We start from the raw sequence: 26,557 nt of genomic DNA on the forward strand, positions 1-26,557 counted from the left end.
TCTCGTCGCTCGAATCTGCTAGCCGTCGGTGTGTGTTGTTGTCGAAGCAATGATGGCGGCAGCGGGATGCGGATCAGCAACCGCGGCTGCCGGAGGAGGCCAAGGTGGAACCGCTACGGCCAGAGGTCGTTTCCCCGGTCGGCCTTGGTCATCTCGTAGTCGTTTGCGCTCCGAGAAGCGCTGGCAACTCGGGCGCTCGGGTTTAGAAGCTGATGATGTGACTTGCGGAGGGCCAAGGCCCGCAAACCTGGTTGTATCGTTAAACGAAGACCAGTCTCACTTGCGCTTACTTGGAATCGAGGCGAGCCACAAGACCCTTGGCCAGGCTGGGTACAGCTCTAGTGGGAGTGAAGAGGTGAGGTCCCAAACCGACTCTGGAGTTAGTATTCTTATTTTTATTTTTTTCTCAACACATTTTAATACAGTTAAATGTGTTCAAATGAGTACTGTCTCCAACTGTGTGTCTATTGGTGCCATGGAGAAATGTCAACATCTCTGTGCTAGGCTAATGTGTTAGCCCCCCACCCCCAGCCCCCTCCCTATATGCTAGCATGAAATGCTAACCAATGTTAGCGGAGCTTTTTCGTGACATTTACTGGGTCGTACTGTTAAATACAACCAGAAACGGGGGAAAGTACCGTAACATAAACGCTCGCGCTGCCATACCCGTTAGACACTTTGTAAATACAACCTCGTTACACCTTCTTCCTAAATATTTAATGAAAGCTAGTGAGTGAATACGCCAATTTGTAAACAGCAAACGCAATTAGCCCTCCAGTAGCCCCGCTCCTTATCGGGCCAAAGTAGCTGGCAGCTAATCGTAGTGAACACAAAGAACGGGAAGGCTAACACCCGTGCCCCGCACAGCAGCTAGTCATGCTGCTAACTACGGTGTTTTAATAACACTCTTGTCTAGTTTTACGTAAAATACACAGTGTCGCGTGTAACCATAGTACTACCGTGTAATACGAATGTGTTAAGGACACACCTAATGTGCGTTTAATTCAGTGTACTGTTTAATGTGCTGTCCAGAGGCTACATGTTAGCGAGCACTGACAACCAGGAACTTTTTTTTAATTTTACGTTGCGGGAGACTTGTTGAGAAATGAATGATTGGTAGAATGACTGATGTAATGTTAACTTTACTTTCTGACTCACACTCAGTTCTTGTCTCACTAAGTCGTACTAATGCAGGTCTTGGAGGGAAACGTAATTCCAAACTCACCTTGCGTTTCAGTTTTGGTACTTCACACCGATTTTATCTACTTGAGCTTAGTTACACTATTGCTTGTTAATTAATTTAAATTGTTTAGCCTAAATGAGTTTACAGGATTTACTCTTTGGTAGACATTGTAATTGATGAATTAGATTGTTAAAAGTGGATTTAACCTCTCTAGATAACTGTTCTGGAATACTATTTGTGTATTACATTGGTAATAACGTCTAATATGAATAAACAGTCAATTAGGGCGTATATTCATAATGTCATGTTTTATTTTTGTTAGTTTTATTGTTTTGGTCACTTGCAGTCAATGTTGTATGCGTGTGTTGCTGCAAGTGTGTTTGCGATTTTATTTTATTGAGTTTGCCTCCATTGGAATCACGTTAAAGTTTTTTTGAATCTGTTAATGATTGTTTTTCTTTTTTAAGGGCGATGACTTCCAAGGTTTTGAAGCTCTCAAGAAAAGCTCTAAAGGAGCTCCATGCTCTCGGCAAAAACCTTCTACAGGTAGAAAACTCTTACTATTCACATTTTAATCACATGTACCTAATGTGAACTAAACAGAATATATGAGCATGCTGTTTATTTTCTCCAACATGTCTGTGCACGCTGCTGGATATCTAAAATTCATTTTGGTTTTTGTAGGTGATGTCATCACAAAACCTAAACGACAACGTGAGAAGGTAGCACCTATTATGCCAGCTGAGGAGGCAGCTATTTTTCCTCCTGACCACGTTAAAGAAGAACATTTGATGGATGAGAAAGACACAGCATCTTCCAAAACAGAGCCTGTTAAAGGGTCCAGAAAGCGTTCTAAAGTTAAGAACATTGCCAGTCAGGAGCTGACCAAAGGTGGAGTGTTGTTGCCAGCACCAAGGATTACAATAAAGTTGGTGGCGAAAAAGAAAATTAAAACAGTCAAGGAACCTCATGAAAAGTCTGTCAAGAAGATGAAGGTGAAAGGAACTGAGGTAACAGTAAAGGAACCTCATGAAAAGTCTGTCAAGAAGATGAAGCTAAAAGAAACTGAGGAGAAGCCCCACGATGAGAATATTCAGGCTGAAACTATTTCCAGTGCACATGTTAAATTAAAACCCGAACCACCTGAAGAGGTTGCGGACGATCAAGGTGCCGGGACTTTACGTGCCAGAAGACGAGGACGATCTGCTTCAAAAGGGACGCTTGGGAAGCCTGGTGACAATGTTGTGGCTGACGACCAGAAATCAGTGGATCAACCTGACACTGTAAAAGAGACTGCTGAGTCAAAAACAATTAGAAAGCGGTCAAAGCGTAATCAACAAGCCACTCGGCGGAGCAAGAGAGTTTCCAACCCGCCGTCGCAACCTGTCTTGGATGCTGCCGCTGCTGCTTTTGCTGAACCGGAAAATTCAGTAAAAAGTGATACAATTGTTACCAAGTCAAAGGTGTCCAAAAAATTTGAGCCAAAAGTGGCCATGAGGAGGGGCAGACAGAGACAGAGTAAAAGACAAAAGAAGGGTGTTCCACTCTCAGACAACCCAAGTTCATCATCCACCGCGACTGATCCATTAGCCGTGCAACCCAGCAATAAGTTGCCTTTGAATGAGGAGGGCAGGGTTCCAAGTTTGAAGTTGAGAAAAATGAGGAATCCCAAATATGATGCGCAGTCCAGCGGGAAGACAGCTCGAAAAAAGAAGCGGAAAAAATTCATCTGGACATTAGCATTAGTTAAGTCAGTGAGTAAGGTCCAGCTTGCTGAAGAGACTGTAAAGCCTACAGAGAGTGCTACGGGGACTTCTGAAGTGAATCTGTCCATTCCAAACGACAAGAATATCGATGAGATTTTGATGGAGTCAGAGAAGTCGTTAAAATTGGACAATTGGGCCCCACAGGAGAGCAGCACAGCAAACACTGAAGAGAAAAATTGCCCAAACAAGGCAGATGAAAAATGCGAGAAAATGTCTGCTTCACAAGTGGAAGTTACAAAGGGTGGAAATGAAAGCTCTCTTCAAGAAGCCCCTCAGCAGGATTGTGGGAAAGTTGTCCCACCTTTTCAAATCAAAAAGCTCTCCTCTCCAGGCAGACATAAGAAATCCAAGATGTCCTTTTTGGTTCAACAAGTTAGCCCCGTACCTGAAAAAAAGGATGATGCTTCTAAAGAGATTGACAAAGTTCAAGAGGCTAAGCCCCCGTCTCCGGTGGCGGACGACCAACCAACCAGGACACTACGAAGGAGAACATTAAGCCTTGATTTTCCTCCCAAAAAGTCTGTCATTCGTAAGAGTCCATGGAAGCGACGTTTGCGGATGAGTCCACAGGTTGAAAATGCACCACAAGTGAGTGTTGAAGCACCTGCTCAGGTCTTAACAGAAGAGTCCATCTCACAAGTTCTCCCTGAAAGCTCACAGGAAACAATTATAAAATCATCGCAAGAATCTTGCGCAGTTCCTGAAATTTTTGAAAAGGAGTCCGCAGAGATCATCGATGCTCCTCCAGCGGAGCCTCTTGAAGCGTCGCCGCACAAGATGGAGAATGAGGCCGAACCGCAAATTAATGAGGCCAAATCCTTGCCAGTGCCTTCTATACCCAAGAGACGTCATGCTAATAAATTAGGGAAAAAGAGGTCTGCTCAAAGGAAAAAAGCTCTTGTACCTAAAGAAAGTGCGGTCAGTACAGAATTGGTGGTTGTCGAATCTGCAAACAATGAGTCCCCGCAGAAGGAAGACCAGGCTTTGGAAACAGAAGTAAGTCAGCCCGAGGCAAAAGAAAGCGAGGAGCTGGAGGAAAAACAGGTCACGCAATCCGCCGAGGAAGAGCCCAAGCAGCTCCCCGTTAAAGAGGAAACAGACATTCACTTGATAGATTTTCAGCCGCCATTGAATTTGGAAAGTCAAGCAAGCAATCCAAAAACGTTATGCTTCAAGAAGAAATCCCACAAGAAAGGAAAAAAGAGACGTCGAACCCGAATTGGGCAGCGTCAGAAGCACAAACACAGGAACACAGATGGGAAGTTTGCTCCTCTTAACTCATCCGAAAGAGAAGGAACACTCGAAGAGAGCATTTCTATCCAATCAGACGAAAGCGCTCCAGCCCCTCGTCATAGACTTGTTGGTGTGCATAAAAAGTACAAAAAGAGACCCTCCGCCATCCAGTTTGACTCCAAAAGGCCGCAACCGGAGTCCATCCTTTCGACGTTAATAGAGATCGGGCTTGACAAAGAGGCCAGTGATTTGAAAGAAGAAGAAACCGACTCACTGGTGGATGGACCACGGGCAGATGCAGTTGACGTCCCGTCTGGCAAAACAAAGTTTGTCAAAAACATCAAACACTTTATCATGCCCGTTGTAAGTGCCAGATCCTCTCGAGTGATCAAGACCCCTCAAAGGTTTATGGATGACGTCGGAATGTCCAGGTTGCCGCGTAGGACCTCCCCCAAAAAAGGTTTGCAACTGGGCTTGCAGATACGCACGGGAAAGAGGCGAGATGAAGAAACGGAGCAAACCATTTCCCCCATCCTACCTGTTGATGAGGAGGACATATTTCGAGAAGCTCAGCTCGACCTGGACCTGTTTTCATCTGATGATCTGGATGATACAGCTGATATAACTGCCGGTCTGTTTTCGGACACAAAAAGTGTCAAAATGGAAACGAAGAGCTCACTTGTGAAGGACTCCGGTTTGAAGTGGGATCTGCCTGCGGAGTTGACGGAGGAAATATTCACACTGGACAAAACTCCCGAGGAGCAATGCGACGATCTATTTTTATCTCCTCCAGTTGAAAAACCCCGAGAAGTCTTTTCTGCCGGCCTTTTGGATGTTCAGAAAAAGACCCCGCCGCTCAAGTTCCACAAGCAAACCGCTCACTTTTATCAAAGACTAAACAAGTTTCACAAAGGTCTTCCCCAATGCAAAAGTTCAACAGATATGGAAAGTAGCAAATCGCTCCAGTCGCCTGTTGATTTAGCTGAAGGACTTGATGATGAGGCCATGAGCATTAGCTTGAGGCAGCGCAACACCGACTCTGCTATGGAAAAATCCAAGCTCAAAATAGAAGACCTAGGCACGCCAGGAGTTGTGAGAAAAGTTTGCATTAAAGCGACAAAGTCCAAGTTGCTTGCCAATCGGGACGGTGAAAAAGAGAATCCGGCAGGGAGGGACAGCATCAAGCTTTCATCAGGTACTTGCGGCATTAATTACCCATACTGTAATTTATAAACATCTCGTATATTTCTGTATTTCAAATCTATAACGATCTACTAACAATATTTCGTTTCCTCAACCCATAGCCGAGCTGCGGTCAACAAAGGAGTCGGCCATATGTGAAGATGACCATCCCGCATATTTGGGAAAAGGAGCTTCACAGAGGGCACGACTTACAGGAGCGAATAAACGAATGTTCAACTTGCTCAGAAAAGCCAAAGTGCAGCTCATGAAGATTGACCAGCAGAAACAGATGAAGTGCTCAGGGGTAAAAAAAAAAAAAGAAGTCACACATTTAACATTTCTTCACAATATGCAACCACACTAGTCTAAATACGGCATTATGAATTAAGCAGCACAATCTAACTGTTTTTATCAATCTGACAATGGTGATTTTCCTTTATTATTATTGATTTTCTAACATGGATGCTTTTCTTTCTTTTTTTTTTTTTTTGGTATGTCTGAAGCTGTTATCCGGACCCGCCAGTGTGCGATCGAGAAATTTGACCTCCAAGAGACAAAAGAGGAAGCGGCAAGTGCAGCTTGAGACCGATGTTTCAATCAAGACGGAGCCATCTCAAGGACAAGTAAGTGCGCAAATCAATAAGGCTTGGCGGAGAACAATTGATCCAACTAGATATCTTGCATCTTTCTCCATTATCTGCTGGGTCCTGAGATTACAATGAATTTTCCACCTGGGTTTTGTTTAAAGCTGACATATTGAAGCACACAAATTCGACATGTTTGAGCAATCATTCTCTGTGACAGTTCTCTCCCTCATCAGTTGAGCATTTGTTATGTTTTTATTCCCCTTCTAGCTGCAGCTCATCTCACCGCTGTGCCAAGAGTTCCGTCAAGCAGGGGGTCCACGCATCAAGCATGTGTGCCGCGCCGCTTCTGTGGTGCTCGGGCAGCCTCGGGCGTTGGTACCAGATGACATTCCCAGGCTCAGTGCTCTGCCTCTGCACGAAAGAACAGGCATCTCTCCCTCAGCTGTTGCAAAGGGTAGGAATGCCAGATGATGCTCAGAGTCACTTCCCCTTTCTTTTTCCTGGTTATTCGTTTGACACACTGTATACCATTTGTTGCCTGGGCTGATTATCTGTGACAGTTTTGGTATTTTCTCTTGACAAATGTCTATTGTCTTGGATGGGGGGAAAAAAAAGGCAACATTTTGTGATGTCCTTCACTTGATTAGGCAGATAAATAGAAAATAATAGTCCAAATATAAATGGTGTCTGATTTCTATTAAAAAAATAAAAAGCTGCTTAGGTATTAAAATAATCACATTCTAGTTTTGCTCACGTCATACCCTGGAAGTATTGTAATAATAGTCACAATGTTTTAGATCCTTGTCTTTAAGCCGTAAATTGCTTCTTTTGTTTCTCAATTCCGTTCTTGTGTTGCAGATGTCGCAGATGGCTCCCTGTCCGAATCAGATAGTCCCGATTTCTCCGATTCAAAAGTCACTAAGGTCAGGAAGACGTCCTCCGGCTTTGTGAAACGAAAAGGACTTGGACCTTTCGGGTACCGCTCTCGGAGGTGCGGCGTATGCAAGGGTTGCAACCACGAAGACGATTGTGGGAGATGCATCAACTGCCTTGACAAACCGAAGTTTGGCGGTCCTAACACCAAACGACAGTGTTGTGTGTAAGTTGATGAATATTATAAGCTTTGTCGAAATGTGAATGAGAATTCTTTGCAAAAAAATAACAGATGTGTGCATGCATCCCCAAATAGGTACAAGAGATGTGATCAAATTGAAGAGAGGAAAGCCCGAAGGCTAAGTGGAAGATTTGCACCTAAAGGTAAATTCTCACCCGTGTCCTTCATTTCCAAATTCTCAAATACCTTCTTAAAAATTGAGTCAACAAGTTGTGCTTTCGTTTTTTTCCTTTAAAGGTTCAAAACGACGGCGGTTCGCATTCAGCGGAGGACATTCAAGTAATGATGAAGGGATGGAGGGAGTGGCAGACTCGCCTTCTGGCCTCCAGGCAGACAGTAACAGTCCGTCTGTGAGGAAGCAGCCAAAACGTGTCGTAAAACCACGTATCTACTTTGACCTGGTGGACTATGATTCAGATCTGGATGAAAAGGACCTCAGCTCAGCCTCACCAGCCAGAAGGAAGGGCCATGGGCCTCGTATGACTCCCGGTAAAAATCATTACACTTTACAACGTGGACAAGATTTAGAGTTTGATGCATTAACTCTTAATTTTCAAACTTCTCTCATGTAAAGACTTTGTGTCTGGATTCCTGGGAGATATATCAGATGACGAGATCCGGCATCGGAAATCTAGCTCACATCGTGTGCCATCTGTTCGACGCAAACCTGATAAGGTTAGAAAATCTGAGGTGACCCTTAATCAATTATGTGAGCAGTATGAAACAGATCGGAAGTGGATGTTATCGTCCTTATCAGCCACGATTCCAAAAAGAGGTTAATGTGTACTTGTACTTCCAGGTTTATGGTTCCCTCTCACGTTTCAAGTTATGTTTGTCTTTCAGGGTTTGTCGTCACAGGCTTCCTTTGAGGAGACGCCACCAAGTGTCCTGGCTGCCTTAGCTAATGGATTTGAGCAGAGGGAAGTTGAGTCTTCAAAACCCACCCATAAAATCCGAGTCAACTTCAAGGTATGTCTTGGGATAGGGTGCGGCTCACAGATTTCATCACAAATTTCAAATCCAGATTAGAAACGGACTCTAAATTTATTTATGCTCTCTCAATCATAAGCAGATGGAGCTGGTGGAGTTGGATAATGTGGATGATGCAAGGGTTTTATTAAATACCGGTTATAAAATGACAAAAAAATTGGCAGTTGTTGGCTTTAGCTATTGAATATTTTTGCATTTCCTAATTCTATCAAATAATCACATACTCTGATATATATATTTTTTTATTGAACAGCAGTTATGAATACAAAAGAGATATAAAATATTCCACTTCATACCAAGTAATCAATTTGTTTTCTTTTTATATACAGTATAAAGAACAGCTTCTATTTCTTGAATTCACATTGTGCATAGCAGCAAACTATTTTCCTGTGCGGGCACATTTTTTGTAGGGGAATTTGAAACACAAATTAGTAACTACCCATTCAAGGAAAAGGATTTGTGATGACAGACACGGTTTCGTAAAGTAATGCAAAGTCATTGTGTTATAAATTGCTTTTTAGGAGGACTGTACTTTGGAGAATGTTTGGAACATGGGTGGTTTAAGTATCCTGACCTCTGCACCCACCATGCCACCTCATGTGTGCCTACTTTGTGCCAGTAAAGGGCAACACGAGGTAATTTTGAAATGTTCTTATACGCTTCTTACATTAAAATATAACGACTACCGTACAGTTACAATGCATTTTTAAACCTTACATGTCTTTCATTTCTAGATGTTGTATTGCCAAGTGTGCTGTGAGCCCTTCCACTGGTTTTGCCTTGAAGAGTCAGAGCGCCCCTCAGTGGAAAATAAGGAAAACTGGTGCTGTCGTCATTGCAAGTTTTGCCATGTTTGTGGAAGGAAAAACAAGCAATCAAAGGTACACAACACAACTCATGTTTTTTTTTATTTTATTTTTTTTATTAAACAAACAAACCTCACTCTTGTTTTTTTAAAAATTCTCCCTCAGCCCTTGTTGGAGTGCGAACGATGTCAGAACTGCTATCACGCTTCCTGTCTTGGACCAAATTATCCAAAACAAAACAAGAAAAGGAAAGCTTGGGTGGGTTACTCGTGTTTAAATTTGTTTTAGTTTCGCATGTTTCCTCAAAGCTTTCGGATTGTTTAACACGTCAATGTGACTGTCTTGTTTGTAGGTTTGTATGACATGCATCAGGTGCAAGAGTTGTGGGGTCACACCTGGAAAGAGCTGGGACATCGATTGGAACCACGAGAAAGGACTCTGTCCAGATTGTTCCCAACTCTATGAACAGGGTAAGCTGATGCAGTTTTCCTTGACGACATGCATGTCATTATCATTATCATTAGCAGTAACCTGAATTCCAAAGTCATTTTATATTATTCTCACCTTTATTTGAACTGACTCTGTTTTGTCTCATCAGGTAACTATTGCCCAATCTGCTTCAAGTGCTATGAGGACAATGACTACGACAGTCAGATGATGCAGTGCGGCACATGTAACCACTGGGTACATGCCAAGTGTGAGGATCTAACAGGTAAGATTTAGCTTTCGATTTGACAATGTTGACACCTCTGCTAACTTCTTCTGTCTTCCTGTCCACACATTTCAGATGAACTGTATGAGATCCTCTCCAGCTTACCAGAGAGTGTGGTGTATTCGTGTCGGCCATGCAGCGTGACTCAACCCAGTGCCTGGAGAGAACTTCTCTACATCGAGCTCCGATCTGGAGTAGAGAAGGTTCTCGCCTGCTTGCTGTCTTCCACCCTCACCCAGCACCTTGTTACCTGCTCACAGGTTAGACACTCAGCCCTATTTGAATGTGTCAAAAAGAAATTTAGAAACTTTGCAAAAATGATTAAAATACAAATCATAAAATACCGTGTACATATTATACAACTATTCTACTAGTGTGAAAAGTTGTTGGAACCTGACAGTGGAATCGAAGGACCCGCCTGTGACCTCCGAGCTGTGGGCAAGAAATTTGACAAAGGCCTTTATACAACGTTGGTGAGTCCAAACACGTCTTACTCACGTCAAACATGTTCCAAATTTCTTTGTGGCAAGAAAATTAATTTTTTTATTATTTTTTGACAGAAAATGTTCCATGAAGATGTAGTACAGGTGGTGAGAAAAAGGCTCGAACAAGAAGAAAGCCTTCCAGAAGAGCAAAGACCCACTGCCTTGGCACGCTCATACTATTTAAAGGTATGATAAATTGATAAATCTGTGATAAATTTCTGATACATTTGTAACTCCAACTGTTTTTTTTTTTTTCCTAAGCTGCTTGAAGAGGTCTTCAATTGGTTCAACAGTCAAGACCCAAAAGTTTGGAACTCGTGTACCAAAACACTGCCCATGTGAGTAATGACTCATTGCTTGACTTCTAAGTTTATTGCTGGTAAAACTTGTTTGGTTCTAGGTTCACTCATTGGTTGTCAATAATATAATAATGAAATGCACTACAGGGGGATGCTGTCACATGCTGTTCACCCTCCTACCACCGAGCATGTCTATGCCCAGTGGCAGGAGAGGGAAGGGCTCCATTCTCGAACTCCTTTGGAACTCTTGGATGACAATGGAGAAGGTTTAGATGAAAGGAAAGATGAAATGGGTCTTCCAATGGCTGCAGAGCATTCAAGCTGGAACCACTTCAAAGCCAGCATTGCTTTCCGGCACAAATTGAAAGGTAACATTCTGAACACTAGATTGGAGGTGATAAAGAAATTGTTTGCGTGTGGGCTTTTCAATCTGATTTAAAATGATTTTATGTAATTTGAAGGTGCATCTTTTTACATTTTTATTTTCACATATACGCAGGAAAAAGGGGACGGTTTTCAAAAGCAGATCTGGACACAGGTTGGTCGAAGGATGATGAGAGACAGTGCTCCTTGTGCCAAAAATACGGAGACCGTAAACCTAACGTAAGAAATGTATTCAACATAAAATGTCCAAGACACTAACACCTTTTTGTAAATGTTTGCCTATTTAACAGCAAGATGGAAAGTTGAAAACATTTGTGCTGTTTTTCAGGATGCAGGCAGGTTGTTGTACCTAGGCCAGAATGAGTGGGCACATGTCAACTGTTCTCTGTGGTCAGCTGAAGTGTTTGAAGAGGACAACGGCGCTTTACTGCATGTACACAGTGCTGTCACAAGGGGTCGCTTGATGGTTCGTTGCTATACACATTGCTTTACTTGACCAGTGTAAAAGCTCACTGAATAGTATTTTTATTTTTTTTATAACGTTTCCTGCTCCATCAAGTCAAATGTTGTCCCCATCTATCCTCTTTTGCTGCTAGCGATGTGAAAGGTGCAACCAAACAGGCGCCACAGTTGGCTGCTGCCTGACTTCTTGTCAGAGCAACTATCACTTCATGTGTGCCCGCTCCCGACACTGTGTATTCCAGGATGACAAGAAGGTCTACTGTCACAAACATAAGCATCTGATCAGTGGAAAGGTAATGGAGAGGTCCTTTCTAAATATTGGGGCTGGTGTTTTGTTTGAGTTTGATAAGAAACATTTTTTTGTTGGTGTTGTGAAGATGATAAGCGGTCAGGAGTTTGAAGTCAACCGACGGGTATATGTGGATTTTGAAGGAATCAGCCTCCGCAGAAAGTTCTTAACTGGACTGGAGCCCGAGTTAATCAATGTCATGATTGGTATGGCTCAAGTCACTACTTTTATAACTTTTTGTTATCATACCTACTCCATCCACATTAGTTTCATTCTTTGTATATGTGTTTTCTAATTAGGTTCTCTCCAAATTGATCAACTTGGTGTCCTGTCAGAACTTTCAGCAAACAAAGGAAAATTGTTTCCTGTGGGATTTCAGTAAGTTACCTTTGGTTCTATGCAAACCTAAGATTACTGACACATTTCTTAAAGCTCTTGTTTTCTTTCCTTAGGTGTTCTCGCTGGTACTGGAGCACCATAAATCCACTGCAAAAATGCAAATACACATGCACAGTCCGTGAAGTCCAACCTTTAATACCAGAGAACCCCATTGAGGAGATGCCTGACCAAGGAGACAATCACACCATCGAGCACAACCCCTGTCCGTTACCAGGTATTCGTCTTGTTCTTTTGTAAATATTCTCAATATGATTATCGCAATAGAAGAATCAATTATAACAAAATAGCAATATCTTTTTTTTTTTTTTTTTAAATCAGAATCTGAGGCCCATGTGAGTGATAAATTAGAATCACAGATCCACCCTGAGGAACGCCTTTTCCAATCAACAAAACCAGATCATGGAGCAAAGCCAAAGATTCCCAGCTATCCCCAAACCAGGAGACCAGCTGGAGGAATGTCCCGACCTTTGCCATCCCCAGGTAAAGTGTTGCTTTGTATGAATTTGTTTTATGAGAAATACTTAACCCTCTAAATATATAAATAGTTGAAGCTTGTCATCGTTTAAGCTATAGATTGGTTTCCGTTTTCTTCCCAGGAGCAATCCCAATAAAACCTCACCATATACTAACAGTAAGTGATCTGGAGGAAACAAGAAGAGCTCGACGCCACAACCCCCACACCCAGGCAACAAGCCTACGCAGTAACAAGTCTCCTGCTCCTCTGGGGCCCCCAACGGGACCAGTCTCTCTTCGTGCAGGAAAATCTCTTCCAACTTCTCCACTTTTCTCAAGTGCCACTTCAGACAGCCTGATAAATTCTTCATTGGCCCGCCCAGTCGGGGGCAGAAATGCTTCCTCAGTTCGTTGCCCTGGTAATGCAAAGTCCCATTGTGCCTCAGCTTTCTTTCCTCAGTCTCCCTGGCAGGACAGTGCAGGACCATTCGCATCTCCAAGTCTGTCATTCTCTCCATCCATACAGAATTTACCAAGGACTCGGTTATCTTTTGATCTGAGCCAATCAGATTCTGTTGAAGTGCCACACAATTTCCTGGCATCACCGGAGCCGGAAGATGTTTCTCCCGCAAACGGCACTTCACCTCAGAGGGACTTGGACGAACAGAAAGATGAAGACGAATTTCGGTTTACTTCATATCACAAGGATCCCAACATTACTCTGGGACAAGAGATGAGGACAGAATTGGAAATTGAAGAGACAGTCCTGAATGAAGTAGTGGCTATGAACTGTGGTGGGCAAATTGTGGTCGAAGGTGATGATCAAGAAGAATTTTGGGGTCGAGCCCAAGAGGCACAGAAAAGAAAATCCCTTGTTGCCAGTCTGCCACGGTCGGCAGCCTCAGGCAGGAATGACCTCGGCAATACTTCCTCTGATGACGATATGGAGCATTACTTTGACTTCTCTCGGACTGTTGTCAGCTGTCCTGGGTCGAAAGAGCGTTCCAAGTCTCCCACGTCCACTACCTCCAGAAACATGGCTCAGTTGGATGGAGTAGATGATGGAACGGAGAGTGATGCAAGCATCTCTCCTAGTGATAATTCTCAGAAAGCTGATTGTTCCGGTAAAAAGATTCCAACCAACAGCCTCACTAACAGCGGTATCCCCGAATCGGAAACATTGACTAAAACCAATACAATTCAGAATCAGAACTTCATAGCGCCATCAAATTTCAAGCACAATGATTCGTCACCTCTGACGAGCATATCTCAAAATCTTCCAGGATCCTCAAAAGAGATCATGGCCTCTTCTCACAACGTGGAAAAAGCTGTCACAAGTCAAGAACGTGTGTTACGTAACCTGGAGGGGAACCTTAATTTACTGACAAACCTGGCTGGCAGCTCCTATTCTGAGGACTTGCTGAAGAGTTCCTCTGTAGAATTTGCCTCTGCAGTGCCTACAAATGACTCTGAGCCCCATTTAGAAAAGCCGGTTCCTGTACTGGAATGCACACAACTGGAATCCCGACAAGCTGAAGAGTCTAAACATCTGATGTCAAAACCTGACAACAGAAACTTTGCTTCCTCAGCTGCAGAGGCCTGCACTGTGTTAGGTAACCACATCCCAGGCAACTCCATGGCAAATTCCACCGACGATTCCCAACTTGCCCCAAAATTGGCACATGTGCAATGTCCTTCTCGAGGACCTTCAGACTCTCCTCAAATGTTTTCCAGTTCACCAGGTGTCACCCAACCCTCTCTCACAAGTATTACACTACAGCCCGTTAACACATCACAAGACTCAGCCACCTCAACTCCTGTCGGAGAGCCGACGCCGACTCTGCAAAATGTCGCACCCCAAACTGAACCGTTATTATCAGGGCCATCTGTCCAAGCAGTAACCTCTGGCAGTATCTCGGTACCTGTGCGCTCCACCCAGGCAATGCCTTTAGGTTTGACAGCTGTCACCATTGTTTCTTCCTCGACTTCAGTATCTTCTCTTTCTCGACTTAGCGTGTCTGCTCCACTTCCAGCCCAAACCATCACGACCCCAGTGATTTTAAATGGCTATAGCTCTTCAGCCATGCAGAAGGACGCGACATCTGGTCACACAATCTCAATCAATTTTTCCACACCAAGGCCCGCTTTAGAACCTCAGCAGCCTGTGGTATCCCCAGCACTGCCCGGTCATGCCATTCTTACTGTGAAGGAAGTTGGAGGTCCAAATGTGGACCCTACACCCCATGTCTTGTTGGTGAACCGTCTTGGGCAGATTTTTGTCAAGAGCCCAGACAGCAACACATTCCAGCTGCCAAATCCTAATGCTCCATCCTTTAACTGCGTCACTCAGATCGCCAGTCTTTTGCAAAGCAATGCACTCTCCGCTACGCTCGCCGCAGCCGGAAACATGCCGACTCCACCCGCTGGGCCAATCGTAATGTCCACCGCTTCCACGGCAGCCACTCCTGCAGAGCAGACTCCTACCACCATTGCACAGTTGCTTACTCACAATAGCAATGGGGCGTTGTCATCAATTAATGTTAAAAAGGCAAGGAAGAATACCAAAAAGCCTAAAGATGAAACTGCCCCCGAAATGAAAAAAACTAAGAAAAAGAAAGAATCCAGCGGGTCCAAAAAATGCAAGTCCTCCAAGGCCAGCGGACAGAACCCTTTATCGACAAAGAGTTCCGACGTATCTCCTGCAGAGAGCGCCGAAGCAATTATCAACCAAGCAATGGCAAGCAACTACACCCCCAAATGGACCGGGCTTCGAACACTTAGCCCCTCCTCACTGGTTTTGCCTCCTGGTCTACTCATTGAGCCCGAAGCTCCAGCACCATGCACCAAAACAGTGCCCGCCCCCGCATCCCGCCCTCGCACCCACGTCCGCATGAAAAGAGTATCTTCGCTTTCCGACCGCATCGTCACAAAGAAGTCTAAAGTGGATTTCCTGGCCTCCGCACCAACCAGCGAGGACGAGTGCAAGCGAGCAAGTTCATCGAGTGTCTCCAGCAGGGCTTCTGGAGTTCGCATCAAGACTCCGACTGTTAAAGGAATATTGAACCTAGATGACTTAAAGCAGGAGGGTCAAAGTGATTCTGAAAGCTCTGGGTAAGAAATGTTTTCTGAATATATTCATTTCAACCATGGCACTTTATTTGCATACCGTATTTCCTGGAAACTTGATTGGTAGTATATTGCTCGTTAAGTTATGAGTGACCCTCAAATTCCTCTGTGCCAAATCTTCTGTCATCGGCTTTTGTTTATCTCCAGGTGTGAAGCGTGGGACCAAATGTCTCGGGGTGAATATGGCAAGCAGCAAACTTCGGAGCCGGCGGGTCACAGCACCTTTAGTGATTGGAAGAAATACTCTGGTACCTTTCACATTGATATTGATGATCTAATCCCCAAATTAATAGATGAATTGGAACATGTTTGATAAAACCGTGTGATCATTTTTATTACTAAAAATTTCCATTCTTAGGCGCAGCTTCTGCCTCGGATGATGATTCGCAAGTCTCTGATGAGGATGACGAGTGTTTGCCAAACAAAGATCAGCCTCACTTGCGATTCCAGATAAGCAGTGATGATGGCTTCAATGTGGAGGCAGACACCATTGAGGGTGAGTCTGACTGATTTGAACCCCTTTTCTCGTGAATTCACCCCTAACCTATGTGATTTCTCAACTGCCCCCTCTAGTTGCTTGGAAAGCGGTGATAGATGGTGTGCAAGAGGCACGAGCAATTGCAAAGTTGAGACCTCTGGCTTTCCAGAGGATCACAGGTGCCCGAATGCTCGGTCTGCTCCACGATGCTGTGGTCTTCTTGCTGGAACAACTTGAAGGGGCGCATCGCTGCCAACACCACGCCTTCCGTTTCTTCAAGCAGTTCAGCCAGGAAGATGACCTGCCCGTCAATCCCACTGGCTGTGCCCGCTCCGAATTCTACCTTAGGTGTGTGGATAAAATGCTCTTTGCCTTGTTCTTACTTTTTTTTCTTTTTCTCACTTTAAGAGACAAATACTAATTCAAATCTGAAATACTTTCTCCCAACAGAAAATCCACATTTGACATGTTCAACTTCCTGGCATCCCAGCATAGGCAGCTTCCTGACATTGGCTCTTATGATGATGAAGAAGATGATGTTCTTTTGAAGTCCACAAGGTCAGGCGCTGTCTTAAACATTTTCCAGTTAGTCCCACCGTATTTCTCAGAATTAAAGCTGACCTAATTCTCTCCCGTCTTAGACGGGCCACGAGCTTGGAGTTGCCAATGGCCATGCGCTTCAGACATTTGGAAAGGACATCAAAAGAGGCTGTCGGCGTCTACAGGTCAGCTCTGACTTTTGAGCGAGTACCGAGACCGGTTTTGATTTATGATCCAAGTTTGCTTGATTTGAAGAAAATCACACGATCCTGAGTAAGGTCAATTGATGTTTTGATGTAGGTCTGCAATCCATGGACGTGGACTCTTCTGCAAGAGGAACATTGAAGCAGGAGAGATGGTCATCGAATACGCTGGCATTGTCATTCGCTCGGTGCTCACTGACAAAAGGGAGAAGTACTACGACGGCAAGGTGCGTTTCACTTTGCGTAGTGGAGCTCTGACTCGTACCCAGCATAGTGAGGAAACATTGATTTTGGAAAATAAAAAAGGGAGATGAGAAAAACGAGTTTGTTGTTCTTTTTTTGCCAGGGTATCGGCTGTTACATGTTCCGCATCGACGATTTTGACGTGGTGGATGCGACCATGCACGGCAACGCCGCCAGATTCATCAACCACTCCTGTGAGCCCAACTGCTACTCGCGAGTGATCAACGTGGAGGGCCGCAAGCACATCGTCATCTTTGCTTTGCGCAAGATCTACAGAGGAGAGGAGCTCACCTACGACTACAAGTTCCCCATCGAAGACGCCAGCAACAAGCTCAACTGTAACTGCGGCGCCCGGCGCTGTCGACGTTTCCTCAACTAAGAGGTCTGTCGTCGTTTGAGACTGAGAGATTTGTGTTTACTAGAAAGCCTTAAATTAAGGTGGCACTGGATGGAGCTCCGGCATGTTGAAGGCACTTGGCGCAGAACGCAAATTAGCCACTATTGAGACATGTTTGCTCTGCGTGCACGGTTTGGAGGAGCGGAAGACGAGGTTGTCCTACACTGATGCGTGTTTCAAGGGTACCCTAGGCTGCCTATTACGACGACTCACGGTTTGATTATTTATAATACAGCCGGGGCTTCCGGTTCACTGTGGAATCCCCAGCGACGTTTCTTGGACACACACATCAAGCCTTATCTGTCAAAATTAATGCTGCCAAGTTAAAACTTGGCTTTGAGAGAAGTCTTTTTTTTTTTTCTTGTCTTTCAATCGTACATCCATAATTATCTTTGCTCCATCCTGTAGTGAAGGGAATATTAATCCCCCCCCATGTGTGTTGTAGTGAAGTCAGTTCTTTAGCCATATATTCACCCAAACCTTATTTTACGATGTGCACATCTTTTTGTGGACATGTTTTAGTGCTTTTCTTTCCCCTCTTCCAGATGACAACCACGGTGCTAAGCATTGAAGGGTTTTCTCAGGACGAAGATGTCCTGCAGACGAGGATTAGTTTGCTGAGTGTTCACCCCTGCGCGGAATGCATATTTTAAAGAAATGCACTCTCTCAGTACTTAACATCATTGGATAATTCATCATCTTCGCTGTCCTTTTTTTTTTTAAGAGTTAAACATTTCAGTGAAATGAGAAGACTTTCTTGATGTACAGTATATGTAGCAACACTACCCAAACCAAAAGGTAAGAGTGATGGATATTAGTTTTTTTTAAAAAAGAAAAAAAAAAAAGTTATTCCGTTCTACTCTTCAACTATTCCAACAAGACTGTACCGCAGTTGCATATAAATGGCAGCACAAATTTTGCGAAACCCGATACTGTTGATCTGTAAATCAGGGAGCTAGTGTAAATTGCCATTGAGTGTGTGTGTGTGCGAGCGTTCAGCTCCCGCAACGGGCTCGTCGTGAACACGGTGCGCACACTTTGCTTCACAACGAGCCGTGGACGTCAAAAACGGAGCCCGGGGGGACGATGCACTCGGCACCTAATTTAAGATAGTAAGGAAATGTTGTTCTTAGTGATGTTCAGTACTGTCTTTAATGAGCGTAATTCAATTCACACTGTTTGAAATTAGTCGTGATATTTATTCGCGTTTTGATTTTGACTTTTAATGGTGAACGGTTGTTTTGTATAAACGGTGGTGGGTGTACAGCTCCATTTGTAGTGCCCGTTTGGTTTTGTTTACAAGTGTTGTCCTTTGTTTCACTAATGTACTTGAATTTTTCTGTTGAGGCAATCCAATCATACATATATGGCTTTTTCTTTTTGGAACCAGGTATTTTAAAGAAAATTTTAATTTGATTTCATTTCCATGTTGTGGCAACAAACTGACGGTCATAGAGAATGCCACAAAAGTAAAGCGAGCACTGTTTGCCTCCTTAAACCCACGGCGAGTCAACCCCCATCTTTTATTTCTGTCCCCCCCCCCCCCCCCCCCCAACCAAAACATTTTTGAGCAAACTTTATACGTGTGTGTCAACCTTTGTGCCCATTTTGCATGTCCAATCACTGGGATGGAGCCCAGATTGTTAAGTGTCAATCACTTAGCGACAAAAAAAAAAAAAAAAAAGAACAGAGTCACTTCCAACTTATTGCAAGGATTCTACCTCAGCTGTCACGACAGATGTTTGGGAATACTGATGCAAAAGCAGAGGCTATCTCTGTTTAAATGTCCGCAGAGTTGGTGGATGCTTTTCGACACTTTGTGTCATTTTAGGTTGAGTGTGTGTGTGTGTGTGTGTGTGTGTAGCGCGTTTGCAATGAAGGCTGCAAAATTGTAATCAAGTGTCTAAAAACAAAAGGTTCCTGACCATCACGCCCAGCATCTGTTCAGAAAGCTATATGTTATATATATATATATATATAAAGACAAATCCACACTCACACACACACAAATATACAAAATATATAAATATATATATAGTAGGGTTATTTTAAAGTAAGTGTTAAAGACAAAAATGAGGAAAATTGTGATCTTTAAATTTGTCTTTGTTACCATGTACAAATAAACCCTGAGTTTGTAAATATTTGTATACGTATTTCTAAACCTGTTTAATTTTTCTATGCACTTTTTTATTTATATCATTTTGTTTAAATAAAGATGTCAAGATGTTTCAACAAATATGTTGTATTTATGTCTATATCAGGGTTCGGCAAACTTTAAAGGATGAAAAATGCAGAAGAAGAAAGACAAGTCAGTACGATTCACCGTTGATAAAATCTGTTGAAAGGAAAATACGTTAGTTTACCACTTTATTTTCTCGTCCTTTTGGTTTCCACACTTTAACGACAATCGTGCAAATTGAAATGTTACTCAATTTTTCACCCACTGATTTTGAAAATGAAACCTGGATGTGCCTTTAACTTTTAACAGGTCACCACAGATGAAACCATCTAAATTAGCAGAAGATATAAAAGAGTCCTCTTGGAAAATGTCAGCGTGGAGCGATGTGTGACGTGTACAGGTAGGTGCTCCTGATGCTCCAGTCTGGGGGGAAGTCATGCACCGGGTGGCTGTTGATATGTTTCTGCATGGCCACCAGACTGCTGCAGTACTCCAAGCACACTGTGCACCGATAAGGGGACGCCCCGCCGTGAGTCCGCAAGTGCTTGATTATGGCTGAGAAGTCCCGGGAGCGCTGACCACACAGACGACACTCGAAGGGTTTCTCACCTTTTGAGAGGAAGCCGTAAAAGAGGTGTGTTATTTTCCTATCCTCTCCACCACTCATCCTGACCTTTAATCACTTTAGTCCACTGGCCTTTTCACATCAATTAGTATAATTCAACGATACAGTATTTTGTTACCTGTGTGAATTCGGTGATGCGTGTCCAGTTGGTGTTTGAGACTAAACTTCTTGGGGCAATGTTGGCACTGGTAGGGTCTCTCTTCTGTCAAGTTTTGTCCATTAAATTGGGATTCACAGTCAAAGACGCAACGACGTGCACAGGCCTCAGCTGTTCAACAGAAAAAGAAAGATCTGAGTCAGCATCATGGCATTGCAGTACGTAGAATTTCCTGCCATTGTTGGAGTGAAGAAGTGATGGAAGCGAAACAATGTGGTTAAGTTAGCAACGCACTATTTTTGCTATTCATTGGTTAGCCCAGTCTCTTTCCTCCCAATAGTTCCACTTTATGGCTATAAGTTGTAATACCACTATTCATCTCTAGATGGCACAATGTTTTAAACTCACTTTGCCCGAATAATTTTAATATTAAGGACTCCTGCAACGTAAAGTATTTTTAATGTTTAAAATAACTTTTATCGCAGTGCGTTAACGTTATCCGTCCATGTACTGTATTGACGTTTGTAACTTTTGAAGTTATCTCTTGTGAAGCAAGAGCATGATGATCCATTTAGCAGATTTGTGAGATACAAAAGAAAAAAAATTCTACAAATACACGCTTGCTGTAACCACAAATGATGAATTGACACAAAAAATAGAGGCCAAGTATATCATCCAGCGATGCCACTGATAATTTGAACAATGTTGCGTGCGTGATCGTGTGTGATGTTGTTTTTGTGCACACACCACACGTGTGCAGGACATACTGTACCGCAGCATTGCTGTTTCTAGTAAACCACATGCTGCACTGAGCTTGCTAAACCACAACTCCCTTCGTTACTTTCCATTGCGTAGCTCAATGTTAGCGGTCATGTCAAGTGTTGCTTTTGTAAAAGTGTTATATTATCTTTCGCAGCGACTTGAAGTCACTGCTGACCTGTGCTGTTGTGTATTGTACATTAGTGTGTATTGTGTGTTACCTGATGGCAAGGAGGCTGGATCACATCGTAGACATGAGTTGCAGTGCTTGCAATCTTTAGCCATGTTGGTTTTGTGCACGACTGAGCGGCTATGGAGAAAATGAGTTGTTTATTTTAAGACTTTAAAAATAATACTAAGTAGTTCGATTTTATCACACGCTATCTGACATTGAACGAATAACTACTCTTACTAGCAGTACTATATGCAATGAATGAGAAGGGCACACTAGTTGACCAACTATAGTGAATATAAAAAGTCTACACACCCCTGTTATAATGCCAGGCTGATAAATAACCAGTCATACTCTCTCTGGATAATTTGAAGCCTTAAATCGACTTTACCGGAAAACTCCATGCACGCAGATAGACAGACTAGAGCCAAGATTTTCACATATTTAAAACTGATGTGCTAATCAAAAAAAAACTCGCAGCATTTCAATTCGCTTTTCGAGTGGGCACCCTATGCCGTTTCTTCTTCACATAATTTCTCTTGATATAGTACAATAATTATTGTGCAAAATTTGGGTGGAAAAAAAAAAATATGGGTACAAATTTATTGTAATTTTGAGCTGGTGAAAGCCATGAACTAAATAAATAAAATCAGCCTTGAGATATATTATACAATATTTTTTAAAATATAGTACACAGAGAATGTAACAATATGTTTATTATTGTGGTTATAAAATGGCCGATGATTATAAAGTGTAACGCGGCTCGCTGAAGGTGTACCTAATATAGTGGCCTTTGTGTGTATGACTTCCTGTAACCTCAACTGCAGCTTTCAGGCTGGAAGGTGGTTTTAAGTGTTATGTTGCATCGGAGGGGGAGAAAGAGGATCATTCAATAAAACACAGTTAAAAGTTGTTTTTTTCCACAAAGATCAAAAACCGTTTCACAGATTATAAAAATTGCTGCCTTTTGCCACGCAACAAGGTTTTGCTGAGTGGAAATTTTTGATTTGTGCAAAGGTGGGGAGAAATGTGGGGAAATCCCAACACACACACATTGTGATCGAACAGGCTGCGCAAAGTAATTGAAAACAAATGAATTAAGAATCTTCAGTTGGTTTCGAGACATTAGGAAAAAAAATCTACATTATCGATATCTGTAGAATAGTTTTGTTTAGTCCTTTTTTATAATAGTAACGCTCTGAAAGTTAATTAGGGGAAATAATGTAACCCACGGAAAAAGAGACTTATTATTAATAACGTTTTAGGCAAAAAGACATTGAGGAACGGACATGTAAAAAAAATGACTTTTTTTTTCAACTATATAAATAAATAATCTACTCCAATTTATTCACACATTTCCTTGGCATAATTGTTAATCACACACTCTAATTTATTATATATATATAATGTTGCAGTCATAATTATGATCATGTAAAATATATACTGTACTGGGTATTGTGTTCTATACACGCACCCCCCCCCCCCCCCGACACACACATCTAGATGATACATAATGCTATATATAATATTCTTATATTATGTATATATATTGAATTAAATTATAAAGTAATGTACTGTATGCAGTACTGCTATTACTACAATAGTGCTGACTTACCTGATCTCAGTGATTTTGTCTGCCCTCTGTCTGGCCTTTATTCTTGTCACCTGCAAGCCCGCCTTGATCTTCTCAGTGGTGGGGGAGTAAAGATGTTGTCCATAATGCAAGCCTGTTACGACAGAATGCTGAGCGGGGACCTGGAAATAGGGTCCTTGCAAAGGGAACATTTGGGGTGCGGGCAAGGCAAGTGTTGCAGGGGGCTGATGGGGGTGAGCCGCCATGAAGGTGGAGTAATTCTCGGCTATGCGTCTCAGGCTCCTCGCGGAGCTCCACATGTGGCTTGGGATGGTCCAAGCAGAGGAGGACAAGTTGGAGACTGAGCTGGTGATGACAGTGTCTCTACTGAAAGTTGTCAATCTGGACTCTTTTCTTGGCTCTTCTATGTCTGTCTTTTCCATGATATTGTTTTTAATCAAAGGAGATTCTTTGAGTTTCTCCTCTTCATTGGTCTGTTGATTGAGCTCCTCCTCGTCATCACTTCCACTGGTTACTTCAATCCTTTGTCCCGCCTGTTTGGTCCTGAATGCGTCCAAATGGCACTGACACTGCTCCTCCAGCGATTTCATTTCTAGAAACTGAGCGGCTAGAAGTAGCTGCTGCAGGTCATCTTCTGACACCTCCACACTCTGCATGTAGGCAAAGTCCAGGACCTGCTGGAAGGTTCTTGGTGAGAGTTCATCCAGTGTACAGTGGACCTCTTGGTTTGTCTCCGCATGGGTGAATTTCTGTTCGAGTGGCCTGCTAACACAGGCCAGAACCAGGCGATGAGCCCGAAAAGTTTGGTTCTTTACTGAGATGAGGGCGTCGCACATTGAACCTGAGCGGCGTAAAGCGTTGGCCCGATGCAGGAAATGAAAGTACTGAGTATTGTGGAGTCGAATCATTGCTGAAGTCACTTGTAATATACTGAGCAGTGTGTAAACACAAAGGAAAGGAAAATTGTGTTGACATTAATATTTTCATCGTGCATACATATATATATATATATATATATATATATAATATATATATATATATATATATATATTATATATATATATATATATATATATATATATATATATATATATATATATATATATATATATATATATATATATATATATATATATATATATATACGTATTATATATTCATATAATATATTTTGTAATATATTTATATATTTTGTAATATAATTTTATATATATATAAAATAAATACTATAATATATATAATATATTAAATATAATTCTCGGAAAACACATTACCAAATATGGGTTCTTTGATAAGATTTATCCCATTCAAATCTAAACCAACCCTCATTTTTTTTTTTTTTTTTTTTTTTTTTTGACTTCGTAGAATCACAACAGGCTTGCCATGTGCACTTGTCTTACTGGTAGTCATATCTGATATCACGTTTAAGTGTCCGCAACTAGACTTGTGTCTGGTGAGAGAGTCGTGCAGGCTGTAAAGCCACAAAAGTATCTTCAAAATGTTTGAAACAGTGACTAAACACTTTGCTCATAACGAACAATTAACAACATTTGGAGGGCACATACATCAAATTCAAGTTAGAACTGGACTTCAGTGATAATTTAATGTTCATGTGTTAAAAGAAACATCACAACACTGCATCATCCATTGGCTGTGAGCCAAATGAACTTATATGAAGATGCAGCGTGTGATGGGCCAACCCAGTTTCATAGATGTGAAATAAACGTAAATGACATTCAAATGTCACCTTACTGTTATTTCTTGAGTACGCGCGTTTTTTAAAAATCTCTCCTGCAGTTTGTCTGTTCGTATTTGTTTGACTAAATTTCTACATATAGGCTTGCTCATCAGCTTTTAATAATAACTCTAATAATAAGCCAGATTTTATTTATGATAATAATAATCATCATAATCATATCACAATAACAATAATAATAAGCATCATAATAGTAATGTTTATACAATTACATTTATTTATTTAATTACATTTATTTAATTAATATTTCTGAATTAAAGGTTAGTTTTAGAAACAGGCGGATGATTTCTTTGAAACGTCATTGTTATAAATTACAACGCATGGTAAAATGCGGGTTGAGCAAGCTTTTATCGGCCAAATTTAAAAACAAAAATTTAAAAATCATTTAAAAAAAAACTGATACTAGGAAAAATAATTATGACATTTTTCTTGTTTAAAAATACACAGAGGGACACCCAATGACATGTCAAATTAAAATTTGCTGTTGACCATTGTAATTTCTTGAAGACGCCAGATACAGCAAGTTAATTTCTATTTTATGTTCTGTACAAACTTTGCACTGCAAAGTAAGTAAAATATTTTTTTTCTCATTCTAGAAATGATATCATCATCCATTATCCTCATTAGGGTTGCTGGAAATGACAATTTATTCATTAAAAATCCTCAAAATTTTTCAAACGGTCTTTTCTTTGGCACAGTAGCTTTGTAAAAATGATTCCAACACTAACTCATCTTCAAATTTGATACATGTGCCCTCCAATTTTTTTTTCAGAACTTTAGGTCCAGTGACTCCTGAATTGACATGACATCTTTTACAATGACTTTATTGTTAGGGTCAGGGTCAAATCACTGTTAGCCTTAGCCCCCAATTCAGTTTTCTTCCCCTTTACTCGAAATGTAGTAAAGTGCCGCAGGAAATAACATACAACCACAACTGTACATTCTTCTGCGATTCTGCCGACATTGCTCTCTCGATGACACTTACAGTATTTAAAGACTTTAGCTGCAAAATGCACCATGCTTTGCTGGCTCTGTGTTGTATTTACGCTCAAAGCACCACTGCACAGTCTAAATAGAGTCTAATAATCATTTCTCAAAAATTGATGATCCTCGACTCTATCGGAGAATATTTGTTTGAATTATTAGGGTTCCAATTTGCCGTGCATCACGCTGTTTTTAATATTTGCCCTTCTCTAACAAAACAGTAGCTCCAGTCCCTTAGATATCATTAGACTGTGCAGTTGTACCTAATGTTGTGACCTGTGGGAGCATCCATCTATTGACTGGACATGAAGATGATGATCGCTCATCAGACCAGTGTGTGTACAGAAAGATTAAGGTTGAGACACTTACTTGGTATATATTAGTGAGTATTCTCCCAGGTGGATGATGGACTGTCTTTCATCATGGCAATGATAACTTGTCATTTAGAGAGTTTCCTCTCTGTTCTTGAAGTCCCTCCCCTTTGTCTCTCCCTCATTGGTGCATTCATTGCTACCTTATTTTTAGCAGCTAATCTAAAAATCCATGTTTGTTAAACTTGGCAGTTTGATCTGAAAGTAGTGAGAGAAGAAATTTGAAAAAAAAATTCTTCCCTCTCTGGCCCCATCCTGTACTTTTAGAAACACAGCGCCCGACAAAAAACAACCAATTAGAGCTTTTTTTTTGAATGAATCAAAGCTTTAGGGAGCTAAAGAAGCACATGTCTTGGTAAATATGAGTCACTTTACCACAGTGGACGTATGTGAGCTGTGGATTTCTGAGGAACCACAAGTCTGATGAATTTTGCCGGAGGCTAGACGAATAAAGTGTCACTGTATGGCCCACACAATCTTTTTCCACATGAATACAACTTGCTGTCATAGTTGTGGTCTAGATGAAGGTAACCTATGCGGTGTTTGTGACACTCGTTCACTTCTTTGTAATTTCTGACGGAAATGTGTGTGAGGCCAACCACCCACCTGTTGCTTCAGCATCGGTGTCAAGGCTTCACTTACTTTCAATCTCTTGCCGAACAAACTTAATTGTGTGATGTTTCCTAAAT

At 41.9% G+C, this 26,557-nt stretch overlaps 2 protein-coding genes across 8 annotated transcripts; one reads left to right on the top strand and one right to left on the bottom strand.

The window, feature by feature from the left end:
- On the top strand, positions 1 to 22,437 carry kmt2bb (lysine (K)-specific methyltransferase 2Bb). Of its 6 annotated transcripts, XR_011087378.1 has the most exons (38): positions 1 to 379; positions 1,651 to 1,729; positions 1,868 to 5,377; positions 5,487 to 5,668; positions 5,868 to 5,987; positions 6,219 to 6,405; positions 6,810 to 7,050; positions 7,141 to 7,208; positions 7,303 to 7,554; positions 7,640 to 7,740; positions 7,909 to 8,034; positions 8,577 to 8,690; positions 8,790 to 8,936; positions 9,027 to 9,119; positions 9,214 to 9,331; positions 9,460 to 9,573; positions 9,649 to 9,833; positions 9,948 to 10,046; positions 10,134 to 10,244; positions 10,320 to 10,396; positions 10,505 to 10,725; positions 10,857 to 10,960; positions 11,070 to 11,207; positions 11,338 to 11,496; positions 11,581 to 11,698; positions 11,792 to 11,870; positions 11,945 to 12,105; positions 12,210 to 12,371; positions 12,488 to 15,455; positions 15,618 to 15,718; positions 15,829 to 15,966; positions 16,044 to 16,296; positions 16,399 to 16,506; positions 16,590 to 16,673; positions 16,789 to 16,918; positions 17,038 to 17,316; positions 19,820 to 19,910; positions 19,989 to 22,437. XR_011087378.1 is itself a non-coding variant. In XM_068651843.1 (37 exons), exons 1-36 carry the CDS (start codon positions 50 to 52, stop codon positions 17,311 to 17,313), a joined length of 11,454 nt encoding a protein of 3,817 aa, XP_068507944.1. In that variant the 5' UTR covers positions 1 to 49; the 3' UTR covers positions 17,314 to 17,316; positions 19,820 to 22,437. The 6 variants fall into 6 exon arrangements, 5 of the variants coding, with proteins under 5 accessions (XP_068507944.1, XP_049587082.1, XP_049587081.1 ...); XM_068651843.1 differs by having other exon boundaries at positions 19,820 to 22,437; XM_049731125.2 differs by lacking the exons at positions 19,820 to 19,910; positions 19,989 to 22,437 and adding an exon at positions 17,877 to 19,018.
- On the bottom strand, positions 18,874 to 26,469 carry zbtb32 (zinc finger and BTB domain containing 32). Of its 2 annotated transcripts, none has more exons than XM_049731284.2 (5): positions 25,867 to 26,469; positions 22,779 to 23,676; positions 21,213 to 21,301; positions 20,254 to 20,403; positions 18,874 to 20,119 (listed from the first exon to the last, which is right to left on the bottom strand). In XM_049731284.2, coding segments are annotated over exons 1-5 (1,377 nt in total). In that variant the 5' UTR covers positions 25,868 to 26,469; the 3' UTR covers positions 18,874 to 19,880. The 2 variants fall into 2 exon arrangements, with proteins under 2 accessions (XP_049587241.1, XP_049587240.1); XM_049731283.2 differs by having other exon boundaries at positions 22,779 to 23,687.
- Positions 26,470 to 26,557: the final 88 nt, after the last annotated feature.

Source organism: Syngnathus scovelli, chromosome 9 (genome assembly GCF_024217435.2).
Source record: "Syngnathus scovelli strain Florida chromosome 9, RoL_Ssco_1.2, whole genome shotgun sequence".
Classification (NCBI taxonomy): domain Eukaryota; kingdom Metazoa; phylum Chordata; class Actinopteri; order Syngnathiformes; family Syngnathidae; genus Syngnathus; species Syngnathus scovelli.